This window comes from Natrix helvetica (assembly GCF_964273705.1).
Source record: "Natrix helvetica genome assembly, chromosome: 3".
Lineage (NCBI taxonomy): Eukaryota > Metazoa > Chordata > Lepidosauria > Squamata > Natricidae > Natrix > Natrix helvetica.
Genome location: NC_138549.1, coordinates 84,221,244 through 84,243,380, shown reverse-complemented (window position 1 = coordinate 84,243,380; position 22,137 = coordinate 84,221,244). Strand labels below are relative to the sequence as shown.

General features: G+C 34.3%; 1 protein-coding gene across 1 annotated transcript in view; it reads left to right on the top strand.

Moving 5' to 3' along the window:
* The window catches only part of ARHGAP29 (Rho GTPase activating protein 29), a 48,235-nt gene that overhangs the window by 21,929 nt on the left and 4,169 nt on the right, over nucleotides 1–22,137 (top strand). Inside the window, exons 3-21 of the mRNA XM_081949156.1 lie at nucleotides 414–557; nucleotides 5,410–5,506; nucleotides 6,294–6,366; nucleotides 7,886–7,946; nucleotides 8,825–8,962; nucleotides 9,180–9,244; nucleotides 9,628–9,738; nucleotides 9,849–9,929; nucleotides 11,593–11,778; nucleotides 11,951–12,088; nucleotides 14,384–14,574; nucleotides 16,075–16,238; nucleotides 17,256–17,384; nucleotides 17,489–17,584; nucleotides 18,215–18,378; nucleotides 18,947–19,135; nucleotides 19,228–19,365; nucleotides 20,943–21,175; nucleotides 21,740–22,056. Of these exons, the coding sequence (XP_081805282.1) occupies nucleotides 414–557; nucleotides 5,410–5,506; nucleotides 6,294–6,366; nucleotides 7,886–7,946; nucleotides 8,825–8,962; nucleotides 9,180–9,244; nucleotides 9,628–9,738; nucleotides 9,849–9,929; nucleotides 11,593–11,778; nucleotides 11,951–12,088; nucleotides 14,384–14,574; nucleotides 16,075–16,238; nucleotides 17,256–17,384; nucleotides 17,489–17,584; nucleotides 18,215–18,378; nucleotides 18,947–19,135; nucleotides 19,228–19,365; nucleotides 20,943–21,175; nucleotides 21,740–22,056 (2,715 nt within the window). The remainder of the gene's footprint in view (nucleotides 1–413; nucleotides 558–5,409; nucleotides 5,507–6,293; nucleotides 6,367–7,885; nucleotides 7,947–8,824; nucleotides 8,963–9,179; nucleotides 9,245–9,627; nucleotides 9,739–9,848; nucleotides 9,930–11,592; nucleotides 11,779–11,950; nucleotides 12,089–14,383; nucleotides 14,575–16,074; nucleotides 16,239–17,255; nucleotides 17,385–17,488; nucleotides 17,585–18,214; nucleotides 18,379–18,946; nucleotides 19,136–19,227; nucleotides 19,366–20,942; nucleotides 21,176–21,739; nucleotides 22,057–22,137) is intronic.

Here is a 22,137-nt window from a genome sequence, read left to right as displayed (position 1 = left end):
TACATCAGTTAAATAATTAATATAGTTGTAAGGAATATTGTCTGCTCAAGGGGCAATATTTTAATTCTTCCCCGGTTTCTCCAGAATACCTTCTTGTACAGGCAATGGGCATGTTCCATTGCCACATGGGGGCAAGGGTGGCTCTGTGAACATCCATTGAAAAGTATGGCCATAGCCTAATTATTTATTGATAGTCTTTCCCTGAAGTTTACTCTCAGTTTTTAAATGCTGTAACTCCTATCATAATACTTTCCTACCATACTTTTCTTTGACAGTATGAACTAGTTTATACTCTTAAAATAGCTCCTGTAAGCCTTCCATGTGACTAAGCCCAGATAACAAGGGAAATCATATTTGCAGCGCTTTATGTGGATACTGCTTATCTATTAAATACTATAAAATTTTCTTTACAGAAAATCAAAACTGTCTCCATCAATTTGTTCATGAACGTTTGGGTGAGGTACTTCGTGTATTAAAGGCAATAATTAACAAACATCCGAATCTTTATTCAGTTGATGTTCTAAGTGCTGCAGGTACAGTCATTGCAAAAGTCAGAGGTAAGAAAAATGATACAATTATTTTATTGTGACTGTAAACTGGGATTGGAAAAAAATCTTCAAAATATAGCATCAATTAACATAAATTGGGATTCTTTTATCTGTGTATCTTCCTCAATAATTAAATGCTATTTTTTTAAAAAAATGGATTAAATTATTGATATTATTATGCAATTCTGAATTTCATCAGATACTCTCATGGGTATTATCTTTCTATTTGATAATTCAATAATTGGTGTATCTGGTAGGTGGAGATAGCTAAAGTATTTAAGGTATAATATTTTTTGCAGAAATTGAATAACCATCCCATGATACACAACAATATTATTTTCTATACCGCACATTTAAACTGAAATTTAGGTAAATAATCTTACAAAGATCATATTAAATATTCATATCTGAATTTAGTTTTTAATCAGGTTATTACAACCATAGTTATCTGAAATGGGGAGGGGGCAGGAGGGAGAGGCAACTGATGAAACCACCAGATTCTACACATACCTCTCTTCACGGCTCATGCTCTTAATTTTGTTGTAATACTTCTGTAATATATTTGAATTGCAAAATATAGCTTTCTCAAAGTTTTGGGAGGAGGTGTGTCTCTTTTTAGTGTACCAATAATTTGGAGATTGCTATAAATCTCTTTGTGAGATTTATATCCTGTCTTTTCCCCCCTAAGCTCAAGGCATCATATACAGCCCTCCTCCTCAGATTTTCCCTTCACAGTAATAACACTGAAACAATTTAGGATGAGAGATAATAACTCACCCAAAGTCACTGAGTGAACTCTCATGACTGAAAGTAGACTTGATGTTAAGTCTCAGTTCTATTCCCATATGTAATCATTGTGCCACTGGAATAATTCTGCAGCTAAGACTTTAATGGACCAACTAAACTACATGTCTAGCTACAATTTTTAATCAATATTATATTAACTTGAAGTATGTCTATCCATATTTGATTCAATAGTATATTAGTAATTTAAATATTTATTATTGATTTGAATAATTAAATTAAAAATTACAATTGCAACAATACAAACCGATACAAACTTTTAAAAAAGGAAGAAGAAAAAGAAGTAGGGTTCCATGGTTTCTCCAGCGGGCATTTTCCATTGCTACATATATAAGCTACTATACTCTTATCTGATGCTTGTAATTTAGTACAAGGCAGTTCTCAGCTAATAGTGGCAATTGGGACCAGAATTCCATTTCTAAGTGATGATATCATGTGAATGTGCTGCTTAGTGATGGCAGTTCCAACAGTCCCCATTTACATTTTTGAACGAATCATTAAGCAAGAACCTTACATGACCGTGACTTCCTTCTGGCTTTCCCATTGACTTTGGTTGCAGAAAGCCAACAGAGAAGATCACAAATTGTGATCACGTGACTGTAAGGGAACCCAACAGCTGGAACTTTATGGATTTGTCCTTAAAGTACCATTTGTTCAGTGCCATCAAAAATTTGAAAAGTTGTTGAATGAGTAGTTGTTAATCAAAAGCCATCTATATTGGAAGCTTCACTATTTTTATTTTTTCAAAAATTTAGTATACAGATTTTTTTCTCTCAACAAAGTCTTGACTCACCTTATTAAACTAAACTCCAGTCTTTTGGAGGCAAGCTTTCTGTTTATTAGCTGTCTATATATATAAAAGCCAAATATCACTCACTTATCACAAAATCTCTAGAACTTTAAAGCCTACAAACTTGAAATTTGGAAATATGTTCCTCTTGGCTTCTAGGTGCTCGCTAAGAAAGGATTTTTCGAAATGACTATCATATCATTAGTATTTCTTATACAGTAATTAACACGCTCTGATGCTAAGAAATTCCACTCCCCGCCCCCATCTGAAAAAAAACTCTATTCCAGCTGCCAGTTGCCTCACATTCTGTTACCTCAGTTCAAACTGGCAGATGTCCCACTCCTTCACTCAGGAGCGATCTGGGGCTCCTTACAGTACTAAACGTTGGTACCTCACCTAAATATCTATGCCTTTCAGCTATGGAACTGCTTCTGGACTTAAGATGGCGGGAGTGATATTCCCCTATGTGTTTCAATCACCGACCACCACTGAGCCAACAGATTGAACTGGAGTGAACCGGATTTCTCCTGCATTGCCCGATCACATAGTTTCATCGCGAAGCACGGGTATCCCGCTAGTATCATATATTATAATAAATTACTCGATATAGACTTCATTGCTTTCATATATTTCTCTGTGACAGCAGAGAATCCATTTATTCTCAGATGAAGATTTGTTGTAAATAACAATCTTTTTGCATTTTATTTAATACTGCAAAATATATGCCATTGTATTTCTAGCGACCTTGAGTAATTGCATTGGCTTTAATTGTAATGTTATTATACTAATTATTATTATTAATTATATTCAATTAATCTTATGATCTTATCCATTATCACAATTTGTGAAAAAATTACTACATTGGGCATTTAATTTATCCCAACATAATTTCATTATTTTGCACGGCTTGCCACAATTAATATTTGCATATCTAAAATAGGTGAAGAAAAAAATAAATACCAGTAGATCACATGAAACTGTTTCAGGGGAGGAAGGGAGAGAGAGGGAGGGAGAGAATTCAAGTTACAATTATATTTTATTAGACTACTAAATTATGTTATTATAAATCCAGGGATGATGGTTTCAGTTTTTAATAATAGTCCTTGAACCAAATGTTTACATTACTTTTTCCCATCTCTATTATGTTGCATGCTGACTTGAAAGAGTAGCTGTATAGAAACTGCCATTTCCAGACATGGAAATCGTATTACTAATTGTTGTCAGTGCTATTGTGTACAGCCAGGATGTCCTGGGGAAAGACTGTTTAAAGCTGATGATAAGTAATATCAGTATGTAATGGTTGAAAGAAGGCTTTAGCGTTCTTTGAGTAGAAGTGTTTTAGAAATAAGGTAGGAGAAATTAATTTATATTTAAATCACTAAGTACTTATTTTCCAAATCATTACAATTTAGGCATAGCAAGAAACAAAGACAGACTTGTCAAACAGGAAAAGATTTCATTTGGTATATTCGATAGCATTTCCTCGGGGAAACATTGTTCAAAACAGTTCAAATTGTACATTTTTTTTTGCTACCGGTATCTTTATTGTTTTCCTCCTTATTTGCTCTTTTAATTTCCAGTAATATTTTCAATATATGCATTAAAATATATATTTATGTCTTGCATGCTTAACTTACAGTGTTATTGTGAGCCATTAGATTGTTTTTCACAAATTTACAGTACTGTCCCTTTTATGCCATACAGGATGAGCTAGCGACGGCCTTTGATTTATGTGAACTTTTAAACTACTTAATGGTTATCAGGCTTTGCATTTCTAGTATTTTATTCTGGAAAAAAATGATATATGTAATCTATCTTACAAAATCCATTTAGTATGACTATAAATGCATTGTTAAATTTTAGAATATAGAATGTAGAGGAATTGGTTTTAAATATTTCAATTATTTGTGAAGAGAGTTTTCAGAACAGAGTTTATATGAGGAAACAAAATTTACATTAAGAGCAATGAAGTCTATATTGAATAGATTATGATAATATATAATATTAGACAGTTAATTTCTACCACCCTACTATAAACGTTCCTTGTCACAAAGGAAGTCTGATGGAATGTCTGGTTTATTTAATCCATTGCCTTTTTTTAAATACTTGTCAATAAAATCACATGATATTTTAAGTGTAGCTTACTTCTAAATAAACTCATTTACATTTTTCTAATTTATTTTCTTTAAAACATTAGGGTTTCATTAGTTTCTTAATAAAAATATGTGTTGTGTAAAAGATGTTAAAGGATATAATGGAAGCTGTTTCTAAATACCAGTGAAATATGAAGATTGAATAATGGGGAAGATATTTTTGTGAAGGGAAATTATTGAAAGAGGTAATCTTTCAGAGACTGGAACTGATATAGTCTCTCAATTTTCTAAATTTCTGAGTATACTCTGCAAAGCCTTTCAGTCTAAGACTGCTGCAGTTAACCTCCTGCTCCTCTGATTGAAGTGGATTTAAAGTTTTCTATTCTTCATTTTACTTATCTTTTGTAGGTTCAGTTTTTCTACAATCCAGGATAATAATGTATGCCCCTGTTTATGATAAAATGTAGTTACATCATGCAAATATTTTTCTGCTTAATGAAGAAATAAAAATTTGGCTTATATTACAAACTGATTCAGACAATAAAGAGCAATGATAAACCTTCAGCCAGTTTTTACTCTTTTTGCCAGGATCCTGAATCTAGTTTCCAGAACCTTGAGTGCCAATGAAAGTTGGCAAAGTGATTTTTCAAGGAGTCACTAAAACATTTCTTTTTCTGTATAGTGTGATCGGTCAAAATGATCACATTACATAGGAAACATTAATTAAGCTTAACAAAAAATGCTTATCTTGGTGCCAATGAATGATCACTGCCATGAACAACATTTTTTTCAGGAAAGTTGCTAGCCTTCCCTTCTCAGATGTCCCAAATTCCACATAAGTATTATGTAAGATGGCTCTCTGGAGTTTGAGGAACAGGGAAGTGCTTAACTCCTATCTGGAGACACAGTGCCCCTTCCTTCCTTCCTTCCTTCCTTCCTTCCTTCCTTCCTTCCTTCCTTCCTTCCTTCCTTCCTCCCTCCCTCCCTCCCTCCCTCCCTCCCTCTCTCTTTTTTGAAAAGATTATTTACCATGAACTGAATAAAATACTCCCTAGCCCTATTTCTTTAGTTTAAATACAACATAGTACTCATTCTATGGCCAGATTTGAGAGCATTACTTAGCTACGAAAATTCAATCTGCTAATTTACAGAGCCTCTTTATTTTCTCTCTTAGCTGTGAACTTTAAGGAAATTAATGAAGAAAAGAAGCGAGAAGTATTAAGTGAAATACTCTCTTCTATTGACTTACTGGCATTCACTTTTGGCAACGCGTAAGTTTTAAAAAGATATAATTGTGTTTTTTAGACTTTAGACCAGTGGTAGTCAACCTGGTCCCTACTGCCCACTAGTGGGCGCTCCAGCTTTCATGGTGGGCGGTAGGGGTTTGCTATAACTCTGCTTTATAAATTTTATAAAGTAAAGTTACTTCCCTACTTTACAAATCACCATTACTGTGGAACCGGTGGGCAGTTAGAAAATTTTACTACTTAACAGAGATACTAACGTGGGTGGTAGGTATAAAAAGGTTGACTACCCCTGCTTTAGACTCTACGTATCTGAACCACTAATAAGATTCTTCAACCATGTTATTCATTTAATTTGTAATTTTCCTTTCCTAATGCTATTTCTTTTTTTAGGTCTCCTAAAATAGTAAGCTTTTCTTACAATTGAAAAGAAAGTAAAATTTTATACTCTTATACTTGAAGGTCTTTGCTTCAATGTATCCAGTCTTTTCTTGCAGCTATTCTCTATTAAATTTTTGATTTCTGAAGCAACACTGAAGTCCCACCTGTTTTCTAACAATTGAGATCAGAGCAAACTATATCTAGGCTTCTACCCAAAATTTGAAATTACCTGATGTTCAACAATTTCATTAGTAGACGTTTTTAGCAGTTAAACATAATATATATTTTAAAATGCTACCTTTTATAGCTGTGACTATCTTAAAATAGATGCTGATTGTTCCCACGTGATATTTGGTCTGAGTATTTGTTAGACATTTGTGCCTGTGTGGTATGCCAAAGCATAATTTAATTTTTATTCTGACTCCCATGACAGAGTTTCAGACTTCCTTATGGGAGATGTGGATAATGGCTCAGGACTGGGTCTTCAGGTATCTCGGCAAAGTCAAGTACGTTGATAATATTCTTGAAAGTTTTAGCTTTGTGCAGTGTTTGTTAATATAGATTTCCTTACTATTGATCAAGAACAGTTTAAAACTTAAAAACTGCATAACAACCCAACTTTTTACAGAAACTATGGCAGTTAATTTGTACAAAACTGGAATTACCTTAGTTCTAAAATATAAATCTAAACGTGGGTTATTTTGTTCTTTTTTGAGATCTTTTATTGCATTTAACTACAGTAGTTAAGGCACATAAGCTTTGTGGGCTTCTAGTAAGAAATTGAAATGAGTTGTCATGTCAACTTTGTGATGGATAAAAATCTTTATAGAAAGATGAATGTTGGCTTCCATAAGCTCCCTTTGTGCTTAACTGTCTTAACAATATTTGGTAAATGAGCTAGAAAATATGTTGGTGGGTGAAGATAGTATAATATGAAGAATTGCATACTTTCAGTGTTGTTGTTGTTTCACTGTGATTTTTATTGAAAAGGCTAGCCCCCCCCCCCCCCCCCCAAATACTCCTACCTTTTTATCTGTGGCCACCAGTACAGGATATCTTCTTGGTGCTTAACTTGCTTATTGCCTCATTTTATTCCAGTTGGAGTCCTGTCATTAAAAACACCATAATCCATTCATGTTTCTGTTAATGTTTCTAGTTCTGAAATGAGTCCCACTAGCTTTCTTAGAAAATAAAAGTGGAAGGTAACAGAGCTGTAGAGCTTTGCTTGAAAGTATATCTGCTTCATCAGGAAAAAAACCTTAAGCAGGAATAATACCATACTAGATGGAAATAAAGCAAGTGGGATGATATTCTCATGTATGAGGCTTCCTAGCTGAATAAGTCCTCAATAAAAGACATTTTTTAAAGAACATTCCTGCTGTGTACTCAGATTCCTAATGTTCCTGTCAGCTAAAAAAAACCCTTGGGAACTATTTAATATTAATACTTTGAAACCATGATATTTATAACATGAATAAAGCAGTAGGGTTAGCCTCAGTAGTCTACAAATATCATCTTTTTACCTACTCTCACACTGAGTGTTTCCCTGGTTAATTGAAAGAATATGCTACTTGTGCTAAACATGCATCATCTGTGCAATGGAGACAATATATATCACTTAAAATCCAGTCACTTAGTGATCATCCAGAGTTACAGCAGACCTCCCTGGTGGTACTTACGACCTGGTTCCAAAGTTCTGACCTGTAGTTGCATATAAGGCGCTCAGCAGTTGGTCTGGATTGATGGCTGTTTGCAGCATCCTGCAGCCACATGACCACTTTTTAAAATGATTTTGCTGAAAAAATGGCATTTATTTCTGGTTTTTGGCAAAAATGACACATATCAAATAGCGGGTTCATTTTACGCATTGTGATTCCATTACAGTAATAGGTCAAAGACTATCTGCACTATCTGGAGTAAGATTTCAGATTTCAGCTCCTCTGAGGTCTAAGCTGAAAAGTTGTTATTAATGTGTTCAAATGTTTTTTTAAGCTGATGCTAATAAGTTGTTTTTTTCTATGCCAGTCTTTTGAAAACCTTTGTACAGATTCTGGAATATCATTACATGAAGGTGTTCAATCAACAGGTGAGCATTTTTAAATGCATGATAACTTTGCACCCGTTTTTTATAGGTAAATCGTAATACTGGCATTAAAAAGTTATAAGCAAATCTTCTACATAAATACTATATAAAAATACTAATATAAATATTTAGAGGAGAATAATTGGTGTTTTAAAATACCTGTTTTATTATGAATGGAATTCCCTCCCAAATTCAGATTCTGAGCCTACTGGTATTTTGAAGGACCTTAAAAATGTGACTCTTCACCCAGCCCTTTGGTGAGGATGACTGATGCCCTTTTCTACACACAAGCACACACACAGACACACACACAAACACACGCACGCACACACACACAAATGGATTACTTTCTTCACCATGACTCTTTTCTTGTGCTGATTTAGCATTTTTTCTATTGCTCCTTGTTTTTAAACACTTTAACAATCATAAATCCATAGTTGAACATATTATTAGAGTTGATTGCACCGTCAAGAGAAGTTTAGACTAGCTTTGGCATTTTTATCCACCTATTGAGTCCTTTCCAAGGACGTCGGATAGGCAGATGTTGTTTGATAGTATAAAAGCTATCATCGAAGGATGTAAGCTGTTTCAAGTAAAGCTGCCTTTTGCAATTGACTACTATTATTATTATGTCTCAGCCCAATCTTAAAATTTGTTTATGTTACTTTAACAATGAACCTAAGCTGCTCCTATTATTGTTCTCCTGGTATGCTACTACAAAAATTCCATAGTTTGCTAAGGTATAATTCTGTGAACTTTTAATGTTTTCTATAAGATCCATTTAGTTGTCAACTAGCATTAAAAAGATTACAGCTGATTTAATGTTCACAGTTAGCTAATGTCTAAAATGTGCTTTTTTGTATTTGATGCTTTATTTTCAGGGCACCTTAGTCCTGAAGAAATTGATAGCGCTCTCCTAAGAAATGATAATGGAATCAAATCTGCTCTATCCTATGCTAAAGCATGGTCAAAATATGTAAAGGATATTATTGTATGGGTAGAGAAAAAGATTAATTTGGGTGAGTACCTTTTTCTGGCTCCTGCGGTCATTCAATCAGGCAGGCATGTAAGTTTTATATTGTCAGAATTGTGCTACCCATTGTGACTTCTAAATTAATAACTATTCGTTAAAATGAATGGGACAAATGCTAGTTCCTGTGTCTGGAAGATTGTAATAAAATAGTATCTAATTAAGGTTAAGATTTTTTTTACTATATCTAGTATTTCTTTCTACAGAAATGGAGTGTGCTAAAAACCTTGCAAAAGTAGCAGAAACCATGAAGACTATTATTGTATCTCAGGTGTGTATTCAGTTAAAAAAAAGTATTAAATGTATTAGTAAACCATTATTATTTTGATATTCAAAATTAATTGAATTGGTAGTTTGTATCTTATCTTGTGTCTTAAAATCTGAATAATTTATTATAAAGTATATCATAACTCAACTATGGTAAGATGCAAGTAGTTAAACAGATGTGTAAAGGTGCAGATACTTAAACAGTAATTTAAGCACTATTTTTTTAAAAAACTAAGCATTTTAAAATTAGTTTAAACAAGTGTTATATAGCAGTTTAATTTGGCATTAAAGCTGTTTAAACAACTTTTCATTTTTATAATTGGAAATCTAAATCTTAATACTATTTTGAAAAAATACTAGCATTACATTATGTGTGTTTGCTTTTAGGACTACATGCCATTCCAGTCAATATTCATAAATGCATTTCAAAATGATATAGAGAACAGTCTGCTTTGGCAGCAGACAGCAGTAGCTCTTCAAACTAATAAATTTTTACAGGTAAATAAAAATTCTTCTGTAAGAAGTATTACTATATGAATAATTCACTATTATGTGAACTACTAACATATAACTGATAGTTCTTCACTCAGTTCATTTTTCTTATTTAGCCACTGCTTGGGAGAAAAAATGAATTGGATAGGCAGAGAAAAGAGATAAAGGAACTTTGGCAACGAGAACAGAAAAAATTGGTGAGTATCATTGTTTATTATACATCTTGTTTGCTCATTTGAACTTCTGAATTTCCTTCTGAGCTTAAATTGTGATATTGTATAAAAAAGACAATAAAATGGAACAAAACTAAACACGACCACTATACTAAAATACCCATTTGGCTATCTACAATGGAAGCATACATACACCAACATTTAATTAATATGGAAAATATAGTTACATATAAAGAGTTATTGAACAGATAGGGGGAGATCAAAACTAGATTAGAATTGACATCACAAGGGGTACAAGTAGAATGGTGGTCTTATTTACAAATACAATCAAGGTTTGCACAGAATAGGAAGAAGGAAGGTATTGCCAAAGATTACACAACATTAGATAAACTTTTGATACAGACAGAAAACAGGCTGATCAAAGTGTCATATAGATTTTTGTTGGAATATAAGCTAGACGAGGAACATGTCAAACTATGGTCACCTGGGTGAAAAATTTCGGTTATAATGTGGAATTGGCTAAGTGGGAAAAACTTTGGATACTTAATCAGAAATGAACAATGGCTACGGCGTATAAAGAAAATCTTTATAAGATGTTCTACAGATGGCACCTCCCCCCAGCACAGCTTTCCAAAATGTTTAAAAATCTGGCCCCAAATTGTTGAAAATGTAAAAAAACACCAGGCACTTTTTATCATATGTGGTGGGACGTGCAATGAGGCAAAAAAATATTGGAAAAAGATTCAATCATGGTTAGAACAAATGGTGGGAGATCAAATTTTGTTTAAACCAGAAACTTTTCTCCTAGGTATAATACCGGAGGGGTTTAAGAAAGATACACTTTATTTAATTATACATGTTCTAACTGCGGGGTGCGTAACTTAGGCACAATATTGGAAAAAAGAAAATACACTATCAGAGCTAGATATAATCAGAAAAGTGTTGACCTGTGCGGAAGCAGATAGGCTCACCCTTGAACTTAAAAATAAAGGGGAATCAGAATATTTTGAAGTATGGAACAGATTTTATGATTAGTATAAGACAACGTAACAAGACTGGAACAAAATGTATATATTGTGATTGGACAGAAGAACAGACAATGTATTAAGTAGGCTAATTGTTAATGGTTGAGACTAGCTGTATATAATGTGAATGTATGGTCACTTCGACTTCGCGGTATTGCATTGTTTTAAATGTAAAAATAATAAAAATATGTTTTAAAAAAAGACGTCCCCCTGGACATGTGATTGTGATATGGGCACTTGGCAACTGTTGCACATTTACGACGGCTGCAGTGTCCTGCTGTCATAAGACAACCTTTTGCAACTTTCCCAGCTGCTTCCAACAAGTATAATCAATGAGGATGTCAGTAAAAAACGTTGCTAGTCTTGGTCAAATGATGTCTCGATTAATAATTGCAGTGATACACTTAAGGACCAATAAAGGTTGTAAAATTGGATGTGATTGTGTGATATGGTTGCAAGTCAAGGATTACCTGCAAGCAATTGCCTACACACTTCTTTTTCCCTTAATGGTATAAGGATCATAGTTTCTTTTACCATAATCATGTTTTAATAAGTAGAAACATGCTTGGAAATTTAAAAAAATCATATTGATTTAACAGATTAATATTCCACCACAAGGTTTACTTCTTAGCATAAAAGATATTTTTCTTTGGAATGTGTAGCAAGAACTGGAATCAAGTGTAAGAAAAGCAAAACAATTATATCTTCTACGGCAAGAGGAGTATGAGAAGGCAAGATCAACCACTCTTCGTGCTGAGGATGACTATATTTCCTCCAATTGGGGCTTTACAAAAGATACCAGCAAATTAGAAAAGAAACGTAAACTGGAAGAGGAAGCTCTCCAAAAAGTAAAGTATCTTCTTTAAATATGTCACTATTTGACAAATAGACAGATATTGGCTTTTATCTATTATTTGAATCATATGACTTTTTATTATGGGTTATTTATGGAAGGGGATTAGAGTTAACTGGATGTTTTTTTCTATCAGTACTTATTTCTTTATCTTTCATTTGTTGTAGGCTGAAGAAGCCAATGAACATTTCAAAGCCAGCAAGGCTGAAGTTGAAGAAAAGAGAAGTAATCTAGAAAATTTCAAAAGTGTCATTTTAACACAGCTACGGGAACAAATTTATCAATGTGATCTCACACTAAAAGCTGTAAGAATATATGTCTTAATGTATCTTGAATCTGCAAACCTTTAGTGAATTTTAAAATGGCAACATTAGATACTTTGCCATAGTGTGAAAATAATTTCATATTTTCCTTATTTTAATTATTGTGAAATCCATTTGCATAAGACAAGCATTGTGTTATCTCAGATATTTAGTTAAAATAGCAATAGCACTTATATACCGCTCCACAGTGCTTTACATCCCTCTCTAAGTTGTTTACAGAGTCAGCATATTGCCCCCAACAATCTGAGTCCTCATTTTACCAACCTCGGAAGGATAGGAGGCTGAGACAACCTTGAGCTGCTCAGAATTGAACTGCTGCCAGTGAGCTGAATTAGCCTACAGTTAGCCTACAGTTAACTGCTGCCAGTGGGCTGAGTTAGCCTCCATTACAATACTTCATTCTAACCACTGCTCCCACAGCTAAAATTTTAAAGTGTAAACTTCATATCTCCTCCTAGTATTTGAATAGGAAATATATGAGAAAGGAAAGTGGCAGGAAGCTATGATTTACTCCAGATAACAAACGACAAAAAATAGACTCTCATAAAACAATTAAATTCACATTTAATTCAGTTAAACCAGGCATATCCAACCCACAATCCATGGGCCAGATATGGCCCTGAGAGCTAGTAATGTGGCCGTACAAGATTGTAATAAAAAATATAAATAATAAAGGAAGTACATTATTTGCATACATTGATTATATTATATATTGTATATGCGGCCCAAAACAGTTCCTCTTCACTCAGTGCAGCTAGGCAAGCCAAAAGATTGAAGACACCTGAGTTAAAGTAAAACTTGAAAAACCTGACTGAAGAGAAGTTGTACAACTTTCATTAGCTAAAAAGCCATACTATGCTTTTCATGGTAAATTGAGAGCCCCACTAAATCTGTGGCAGCTCTGAATGCTGCAAAATGGATGTTGGTAAGCTATGTTTTTGTGCTCCTGCTATAGAAAAAACTCTGCAAATGAAAAAAGCTCCCAGTTCCAGAGCCTCATTTCCTATCTCATTATATCTGATTATCTTTGCCATATTTACTTCTTTGTGTAATTGCTGTGGCCCATCAGTGGCCAGTGGAGCTGGCAGCAGATTTGGACAGTGAGGAGGTTGGGGAGGAACATCTGGGGAAGGCTCTGATGAGGACCCTGTGTTGGAGGCATAGAGGGGGCCAGAGCCGTATGCCAGTTATCAGCTGCCTTCAGAGGCAGACATCAGTGAGGCAGACGAACAGCTGGAGCCTGTTCCCAGTGTGCGCATGCAGAGTTGTCAGGTGAAGGGAACAGCTAAAGAATGGGTGGACTTGGGAGTAAGGCCATAGGTGGACAATTAATGGCCCCTCCCAGAGGAAATAAAAGGAGTGAAAGGGGAGTGGAGTTTGCAGGAGACAATTAGTTTGCTTAATTGGTTCGTGACTCAGACTCCTTGCCAGATATCAGCCTGCCAGCTGTCCAAACTAGATAAGGTCTGTGACTTTAAATCCTCTCTCGAAAGACTTTGCTGGATGTGAATGAGCAGAATTCACAGTAAATTAATAAAAGGGGTTTTGTCGGGACAAGGAGTTTGCTTCATGCCCTTAGGAAGCCTAGGTCAGACAGTAACAATGTAGCTTATATCATAATATTTGATGAGCGTGCCAGTGCTTGCTTGTTTTTTTTAATACACTGGTCCTAAGCAAAGGGTCTTATGTTTACCTTTCCTTTAAAACAACGTTGAGAATTTGAAGATTGATCAAGGGTCTAATGCTTATTTTTCCTTAAAAACAACGTTGAGAATTTGAAGATCAACAAGTGGGTGGGTGAGGGTTATTGATGTTTATTTTTATCTCTATGCTGTATTTTATTGTTTGCAAGCCACCTAGAGCAGGGGTCCCCAATCTGTGGGTCATGGTCCCCTGCTGTGCCATGACCACTGGGCTGCATGAGTAGCTGACTGGTGTGTGTGCCTGCACCTTCCACAAAACCATACCCTTTTTTCCCCTCTTCTCACTCCAGGCCGCCAACCCAGAAAGCTTGGGGAACTCTGACCTAGAGTCCTTGTGAGCAAGTAGGTAGCTAAATAAAAAAAAAACCATGAAAAATGCAGCTGCAGTTTACACTTTAGTTTAAAGCAGCTTTGTTTTATAATAGGTTAATTATATAGAAAATGTAGGCTTAGAACTATTTGTAGAGTTTGGGTTTTATTTTAATTATATATATATACATTGTATATATACATTGTAGTTTCTTTGTATTTTGCTGTTTCTAAAAAGTACTTGAAAAACTTTATCTTCCACTAGGCAACAGTTAACCTTTTCCAGATGCACCATGCTCAAAAAGTTTCTATCCCAGTTGATTACCAACACCTCTGTGAAAGTGCCAAGCTGTATGATCCTGGAAAAATGTTATTTGAATATGTGAAGAATTTGCCAAAATATGATGCTCCTACTGAGTCCGTTTGCTTTGAAACTCAGACTTCCCAGGTTGAAGGGTGAGATATTAGATATATTCTTCCATATTTGGCAGTAAATAGGAACCAAAAGTTCAACTCAAGAAATGAAATGTAGATAAATAAATTTTGAATTTAGCAAAATTGTGCATTTGGTTAGGTTTATCAATATATCTGAGTTTTCTTTACCATATTTAAGTATTATCATTGAAGAATAAATCTTAATTATTTATTCTATAATTTATAGTGAAATGGTTGTTATATAAATGATTTATATAAAAGTCTGGGAATATTTGGATTTCTTGGTTATTACCAGGAGTCTTTACAGTTTTGTTTCTTTATTGTAATTATTTTAAATCACGTTTGTCAGTTTTTTGAAGTTAGAGGAGTCTTCATTTTCCTCTTGTCTATGACCAAAGATGCTAAGACAATGACCACTTTTTTCTCAATTGGGGGAGGGAGATAAGTTCATAATTCTCATCAGTGTTAAACACAGAGCCAATATCTGCCAAAAAATTCAAAATCATAACCACTTTAAAAACAAAAGAAGTAATTGAAAATTTAGCATGCTTATTTCAGTGAGAGAATATTGAACTCTGAATGTCAGAGAAACAAAAAATAGGTGGATTGAATTGTTTGATGTCTACTATAAGTATATCGGATCATAGGATTTTGGAGAAATCCCAACATTCTAAACAGGGGCACTTAGAATTGGCTTACACTGCATTTTTATTTTAAACTTTTTATTCATCCATCTATCATCTAATTTTGAAACCAACAATCTGCCTCACATTTTCATTGATAAGCGTTTTTTACCCAGAATTCATTAAAGCTTGGAGGATGTTCTTCTGTTTACGTTATTCTGATCTTTGCATATGAGTCAGCAATCTGAGGGAAGCTGTGTGAATGTCATCACGATATGTTAAATTAATAATTTCACATTATTCACACATTTAAATTTATTTAATACATTTTAATTAATTAACAAAAGAGTTGAGGGAGTGAAGTCATAGTGAGTGGTTTGATTTTGGAGATGAAAGGTCAGGAAATTAAAAGGAAGAGAGCATAGTGGAGTCCTCAGGAGTGCAGGTTTGGGGGAGACCTGCATGTAATACACCTCAGTAAATAGGTGTACTCCTCTGTGAATATCTGCCTAGCAAGATTGTTTAAAGTTACCTAGAACCCATTGGAAAATGTCGGGCTGAAAAAGTGCCTGCTAGCCATTATGATGAAATCTTATAGCATCACTCACTACAAGTTGGAAGTTGTTTAAATAAATATAGCTGGGATGCCAGAGACCATTTTAGGATTAGTTTGAAGCTAATGGTCCTGAGAAATTGAGCAGAGTTTGTTGTTAAATTCGTTTTATAATCTGGGGATTGAGTCTCTGATTGCCAGGTTGTTAAAAGTCATCAAGGAAAGATTCAGTATTTATGGTTATGGCTCTATAAGCATTTAAAATCTTGAAGAGAAAATGTTGATTTGTTGGGATAAATTAGGAAAACAATGCAATTCCAAATAATTGTTTGTTCCCTTTCACAGAGTTTTTGGTGAACAGTCAAACAATGTTTCTGCATCCCAAGGAAGCATACCTCAGTGTTCAAGAGATTATCCTATTCAGTTACTAGATGATACTACAAGCCCAGCCTATCTTTGCTCTCAAAAAATTGGAGACAAAAGATCTTTGAGTAATACAGATGTTTCTGGTAATACTTCAATTGATCATTTATGTAGTTAAGTAAACAATTTTAACATATTGTGATCTGGCCACTGCCAATATTCTATTGTATTATTTTTTTTGTCTACAACAAAATATTTTTACATAAGTCAATATATTAATGGAAATGAAACATAATTAAGACTCATACTTTAATTTTGGGAAGTGAGAATTTTAAACTTTTCAATTCATATTAATATGTCAATAAACCAGAGTGAAATACAAATAGAAACTGAACAACATCATTCCTCTTCAAAGAAATAAAACAAAGGTCAAACAGTAAATGTAGAAAAATGTTGAAATATGTGAAAGTTAATAACATATGGTGTATTTTTAAATATAATAAATATTAGATATGTATTTAATATTTATCCATTTCAATTTGTATATTGAGGATAAGTATGTCACTATAATGTAGAGGCTGTTTTCTTCTAATGATTAGTTGTTCAAGAATTGGTAGCTCATGTTTTCAAGGCCTTTTTATGGGTTTACAGCAGATATGTAATTGGGATCTACCCAGGGGTGGGTTTCTGCCGGCATTACTGCCGGTTTGCAACCCACACGCAACATGCGCGCACACACTGTTCAGTGCAAATTGTTCTGCGCGCATGCATGAACAATTTACAGTGAATTGCGCACATGCAATCACTAAAATTCAAAATGATGGCACCCAAGCAGCAGTGAGGGAACCAGTTCGGGGGCATATCAGGCCTGGGTCGCTGCCGGTTCTGTGACCCAGGCCTGAATTCCACTACCGGTTCGACAGAACCAGCAGCAACCAACCTCTGGATCTACCTGAATATAGATGTTGGGCTTCATGTCAATTAACAACCAAAAGAGTGGCTTGTACAGACACAGATAATGTATAGTTCTTACTGTAGTACAGTGAAGGGTACCTCCAGCTTTGATTTTTTAAAAATGTATACAGTATATAGGCTGTGAGAAGCAGGATAAAATTTGTTTTATATCTGAAGAACCTGAACCTATTTCTCCTTCTCCTTTAAAGGTGTGCGAGGCCCACCACCTTTTAGATCCTGGTCAGTTGGTAATCAAAGTGGGGGAATGTGCAGTGATTCTGAAAGTGCAGGAGGAAGCAGTGAATCACGATCTGTGGATTCTCCTTCTGCTAGCCCAGGTACAGATATTATTCTTCAATGCTAGTATTATTGCTGTGATTTAGTGAAGCAAAAGAAATGTAACTAAAGGGCTTAAATTGTCCATTTCTTGGCTGTTTAGTAGGTGACTTTAAAAGACTTCCTCGTACACCATCTATTGGGACCATGTCATCTGCAGATGACCTTGATGAGAGAGAGGCACCTTCACCTTCTGAGTGTGGTAATATAATTCCTACACTGAGTTCACCTTTTGTTCTAAGTACACTTTGCAGTCCCATTTTTTTTTTAATTCTTAAATTTTGTTAGAAACAGATGGGTAGATAGTAAACATGTTCATCTCTTCTAAGCGAACAAATATATTTATTGAGCTGAAAGAGCACATTTCAGTAAGTACAAGAATTCTGCAAAAATGAAGCTTAGCTGTTCTGCTTAAAAGTGTAATACATCTGCTAAACATATGTTTGATAGAAGCTGGAATTAAATAAGCAGGGTTTTTATTCTTTGGGTTGTTTTGGCTTGGGTGATATACTTAGTGGATGTTTCAAAACCAATAAATAATAATTCAATAAATATACAGAAATGTATGATTTGACTTTTTCAAAAATAGAAATATGAAATTGTGAGCAATTTCTGCCTCCATCATATGATAAAATGATAAGGCAACCTTCTCACACAGAATTGCTTAGAATTAGGATCGCATGGATAGGTAGGTAGGTATACATAGATTTACTTCACTGAACACATTATATGCATCATTATTAGGATTTCATTTCATAGAATAAATATCTGAAAATATTAGTGTGTATTCGTTGTACTCTGAAAAGCTAACAATAAACCTTTTTATTTTAAGGTTTAAATGACCTAGCAGCTGAAATTGCCAGTACACCTGGACCTTTTCGAAACACTCTCCTATCTAAGGCAGCACAAACACACAAACTTCGGAAGCTGAGGTCTCCATCCAAATGCAGGGAATGTGATAGTCTGGTTGTATTCCATGGAGCAGAATGTGAAGAGGTTGGAAATCCAAACACCTTTTGGCTTTCTTTTAATGGCTTATGGGCAATAAAAATTACTAGATTCACATTGTATAATTTCATAATCTGTATTTTCCATGACTGAGGTGCACTGGAGACGTGAAACTACTATGGGGAACTTGAAGTGCCAGAGAGGATAGTGTCAATTTATTTTACCAGCGTGGCAGTATATTTTCCAAGATAATATAAATGGTTCTCCTTCTCCAGTTATTTATTAGGCTTGGCAGAAAGGTTTGTTGGTGAAATATTCATTATGCCTCATGTTTAAGAGCTACTTTGGATCTTGCATACTTGAATCGCTGCCTGTCTATTGCATATACTGTATACATTTATTTTTGGAATTTATAGCCTGCCTTTTTGCTCATACAACACTCAAGCAGCTGTTAACTATTCAAAAGCTTTTAAAGTAGTGCCAAATTACTGTCAACTAGTTGAAAGAAGGTTAATGCTTTAAATAAGTTAAATGAAGTTAGATGATGAGCTGAACAGTAGATGCTGTATGCCCTTACCCTGCTTTTAATATCTCGGTTTTTTGCTGCTTCTTTTAGTGCTCACTTTCCTGTCACAAAAAATGTTTGGAGACTTTAGCTATTCAGTGTGGGCATAAGAAGCTTCATGGAAAACTTCATTTGTTTGGGGTAGAATTTACTCAAGTTTCTAAAAATAGTCAAGATGGTATCCCTTTCATCATAAGAAAGTGTACGTCTGAAATTGAAAGCAGAGCCTTAAATGTGAAGGTAAAGATTTATACTAGTTTTCAAATGCTTTTCTTCAAAATCATTAAAATTTTGTTTTTACAATTATTTATCATGTTTGTTTCATATTTAAGGGGATATACCGTGTGAATGGAGCCAAATCCAGAGTTGAAAAACTTTGTCAATCATTTGAAAATGGGAAAGATTTGGTAGAATTATCTGAACTTCATGCACATGATATAAGTAATGTCCTTAAATTATTTCTTCGCCAGGTAAATAAACATTGTCCTCTTTATTCTTATTTTGTATATTGAGAGATTTATTAAATGGGGCATGATTCTTGTGTAGAGTTTTGTAAAAATTCCAGAATTGAGGTGATTGCAGAGAGGTTTACCTTTTGACTCTTGCTTGTATTGGAAGGATAGAAAACAATCAAATTATCATTCTTAAAATTAGATTGCTATTGGATTTTCATTGTTGCTGATTTTTGTCAGGTTAATTAAAATTAGCTATTTTAAGTATGATTAACATAGAATAAGTGGGTAGGGGAAATTAGCTGGAAAAAATGGGAAAGATTTAAAAAATGAAAGGGTACAATTTTTTGAACAATAACAAAAACCCAAACACATCTTGCTTTTACTATATCCACTTGGCTTCTGGTGTACAAAAAAATTCTCTAATCATGCTTTAAATAAAAAAAGCGAAACCTAACCTCTGACAATATACAACTAGGGCCTAGGGCTAATGCTGACAGCGTACGCTTAAAAAAGAATTGCCATTTTTATTAATACAGCAACTTTATAAATATGAGTATAATACTAAAATACTATAAAAAGATGTGAATCTTGTGAATAGTGATGACCAATTCACAAGATTAACGTTCACATATCCTGCACTTTCATAATCCCTTACTAGCATTCTCTAAGCTTGCAGTAGTGTCTAATTGCATATAAGCATGAGTATTTAATGTAACGGTTACAAAGTTTCTTTTTCATGAAAACTGGGAAATATTAAGTCTTTGTGCGCTGTGGAACATGTTTACTTTAGTAAACAGCTGATAGGTTCAAATGTGTCATACAAACACAGGATACAAGTCTGAATGGGGAATTCATTGGTGTTCATATTTGATACTCCATACCCCTTCCTAAAATTAACAGTCTTTTTAGCACTTGAATTGCAGGCACTCGTTTGCCTTTTTCTCTTACTCAGATTGACTCATATAGTAGCTGAGTTCACCTGTATAGTACAGTAGAACCTCTGGTCATGAACACTTCTGACCACGATCAACTCAGGTTCCGACCAAAAAAAATCACATTTTTTTTTCGTGGCCAGTTTCCCCTTTCGCGCCATTTTTTTTTGTAAGTGTCAAATTTCAAAAATTAGGTTCGGGTCATGACCAAATCGGTTTGCGTCCAAAGTTATGGAACGAATGATGGTCATGACCAGAGGTTCTACTGTACTTCCTTTTCTTCTGAGAAACAGAGATCATTGTTTGTCAAATTACAGTTTAGGTTATAGACTAATGTAATGCATGAATCCATTCACAAATATCTAGTCCTATTCAAAATGGTGAAATTGTTCTCTGGTTCGGTAATAAGGCAGATTAATAACTATCTCAGTCAGGTTTTATTTTTAGAAACTTTTTACAAATAAACCAAATTCGTCATTTAAACAAAGCAAAACTTAAAAACACACATAGAAGTGTTATTAAAATCCAAGCTATAAGAAATGAAATCTATCAACAGTGCAAAATAAAATTCAGAAACTTCCCAGAAAAGGATTGGACAAATGAAAAGAATATAAAGTTAAGATAAAATTTCACATGGATTTCTGGTGTTCTTTCCCTCAGCTCCCTGAACCTTTGATTTTGTCTCGATTTTACAATGAATTCATTGGACTTGCAAAAGAAAGCCAGAATATTAATGGGGAACTTGATATGAAACAGATGAGACCAAAATCAAACAAACAGCAGTCAGTTTGCATTGAATTGAATAGGATCATACTTAAAATTAAAGATCTACTGAGATTGCTACCTACAGCGAACCATAACACTCTGAAGTTTCTTTTAGCTCATCTTTGCAGGTAAGAGCATTCTGAATCAACCAGCAACTAGTAATGAAAATAATATCCCTTTCTATTGAGTGAGTTGTTATATTTACTATATTAAGATCAGTTATAAAGTTCAATACAGATTTTTTTTATTACTTAAAATTATTATAACTACCCAATGATGACCTTTAAGGCCCAGAGTGACTTTTAGACTCCAAAACAATAAAAACATTTAAAAAAACATAACCAACAAAGCTTGGACTAAAACAACCATCATAACAAGAGACAGTCACACCCCTTACCTGAGGTCAAAGTTAGGTGTGTAGGTATTTTCAGAACTCCAGGAGAGAAGGCACTGTTTGGTGTTTTTTTTTGGGGGGGGGGGCGAGAGGGGCTGTTGTAACCAAAAGGCAGGGAATGGTGATGGTAGAAACACTTCTCTCCTGGAACATATTGGGAAGCCAGAAACGATTGGAGATAGATATCTAGACATTAAGCTTTGATTAATGTTAGTTGGCAATTTATATATATATTTATTTGTACAAATATTTGTTGCTACATTCAAAACTTGTATGTATTTTCTGTTCTTTTATGCAGAGTTAGTGAACAATCTGATGAAAATAAAATGTCTGCCCGCAATCTTGGCATTATCTTTGGTCCAACTTTGATCAGACCACGTGAGACAGATGCCACACTCTCACTATCTTCACTTGTGGATTATCCATATCAAGCCCGAATTATAGAACTCCTCATCACTCACTATGAGAAGATCTTTGACACTGCCCAAGAACATTCATCAGCTGCAACTGAATCTGATGAAAATTCGTTTTGTACTAAAAGTATTTTATCAGTAGAAGATAAACAAACATCTCAAGATAGGAAAGGAGGCTTCTTTGTGGCTATGAAGGAAGTGAGTTTCTATTGAGGAACAATATAATATTCCATTATATTTGTAGTATTTCATTTAGGAAAAAATATTCTACTCTTATTGTTAT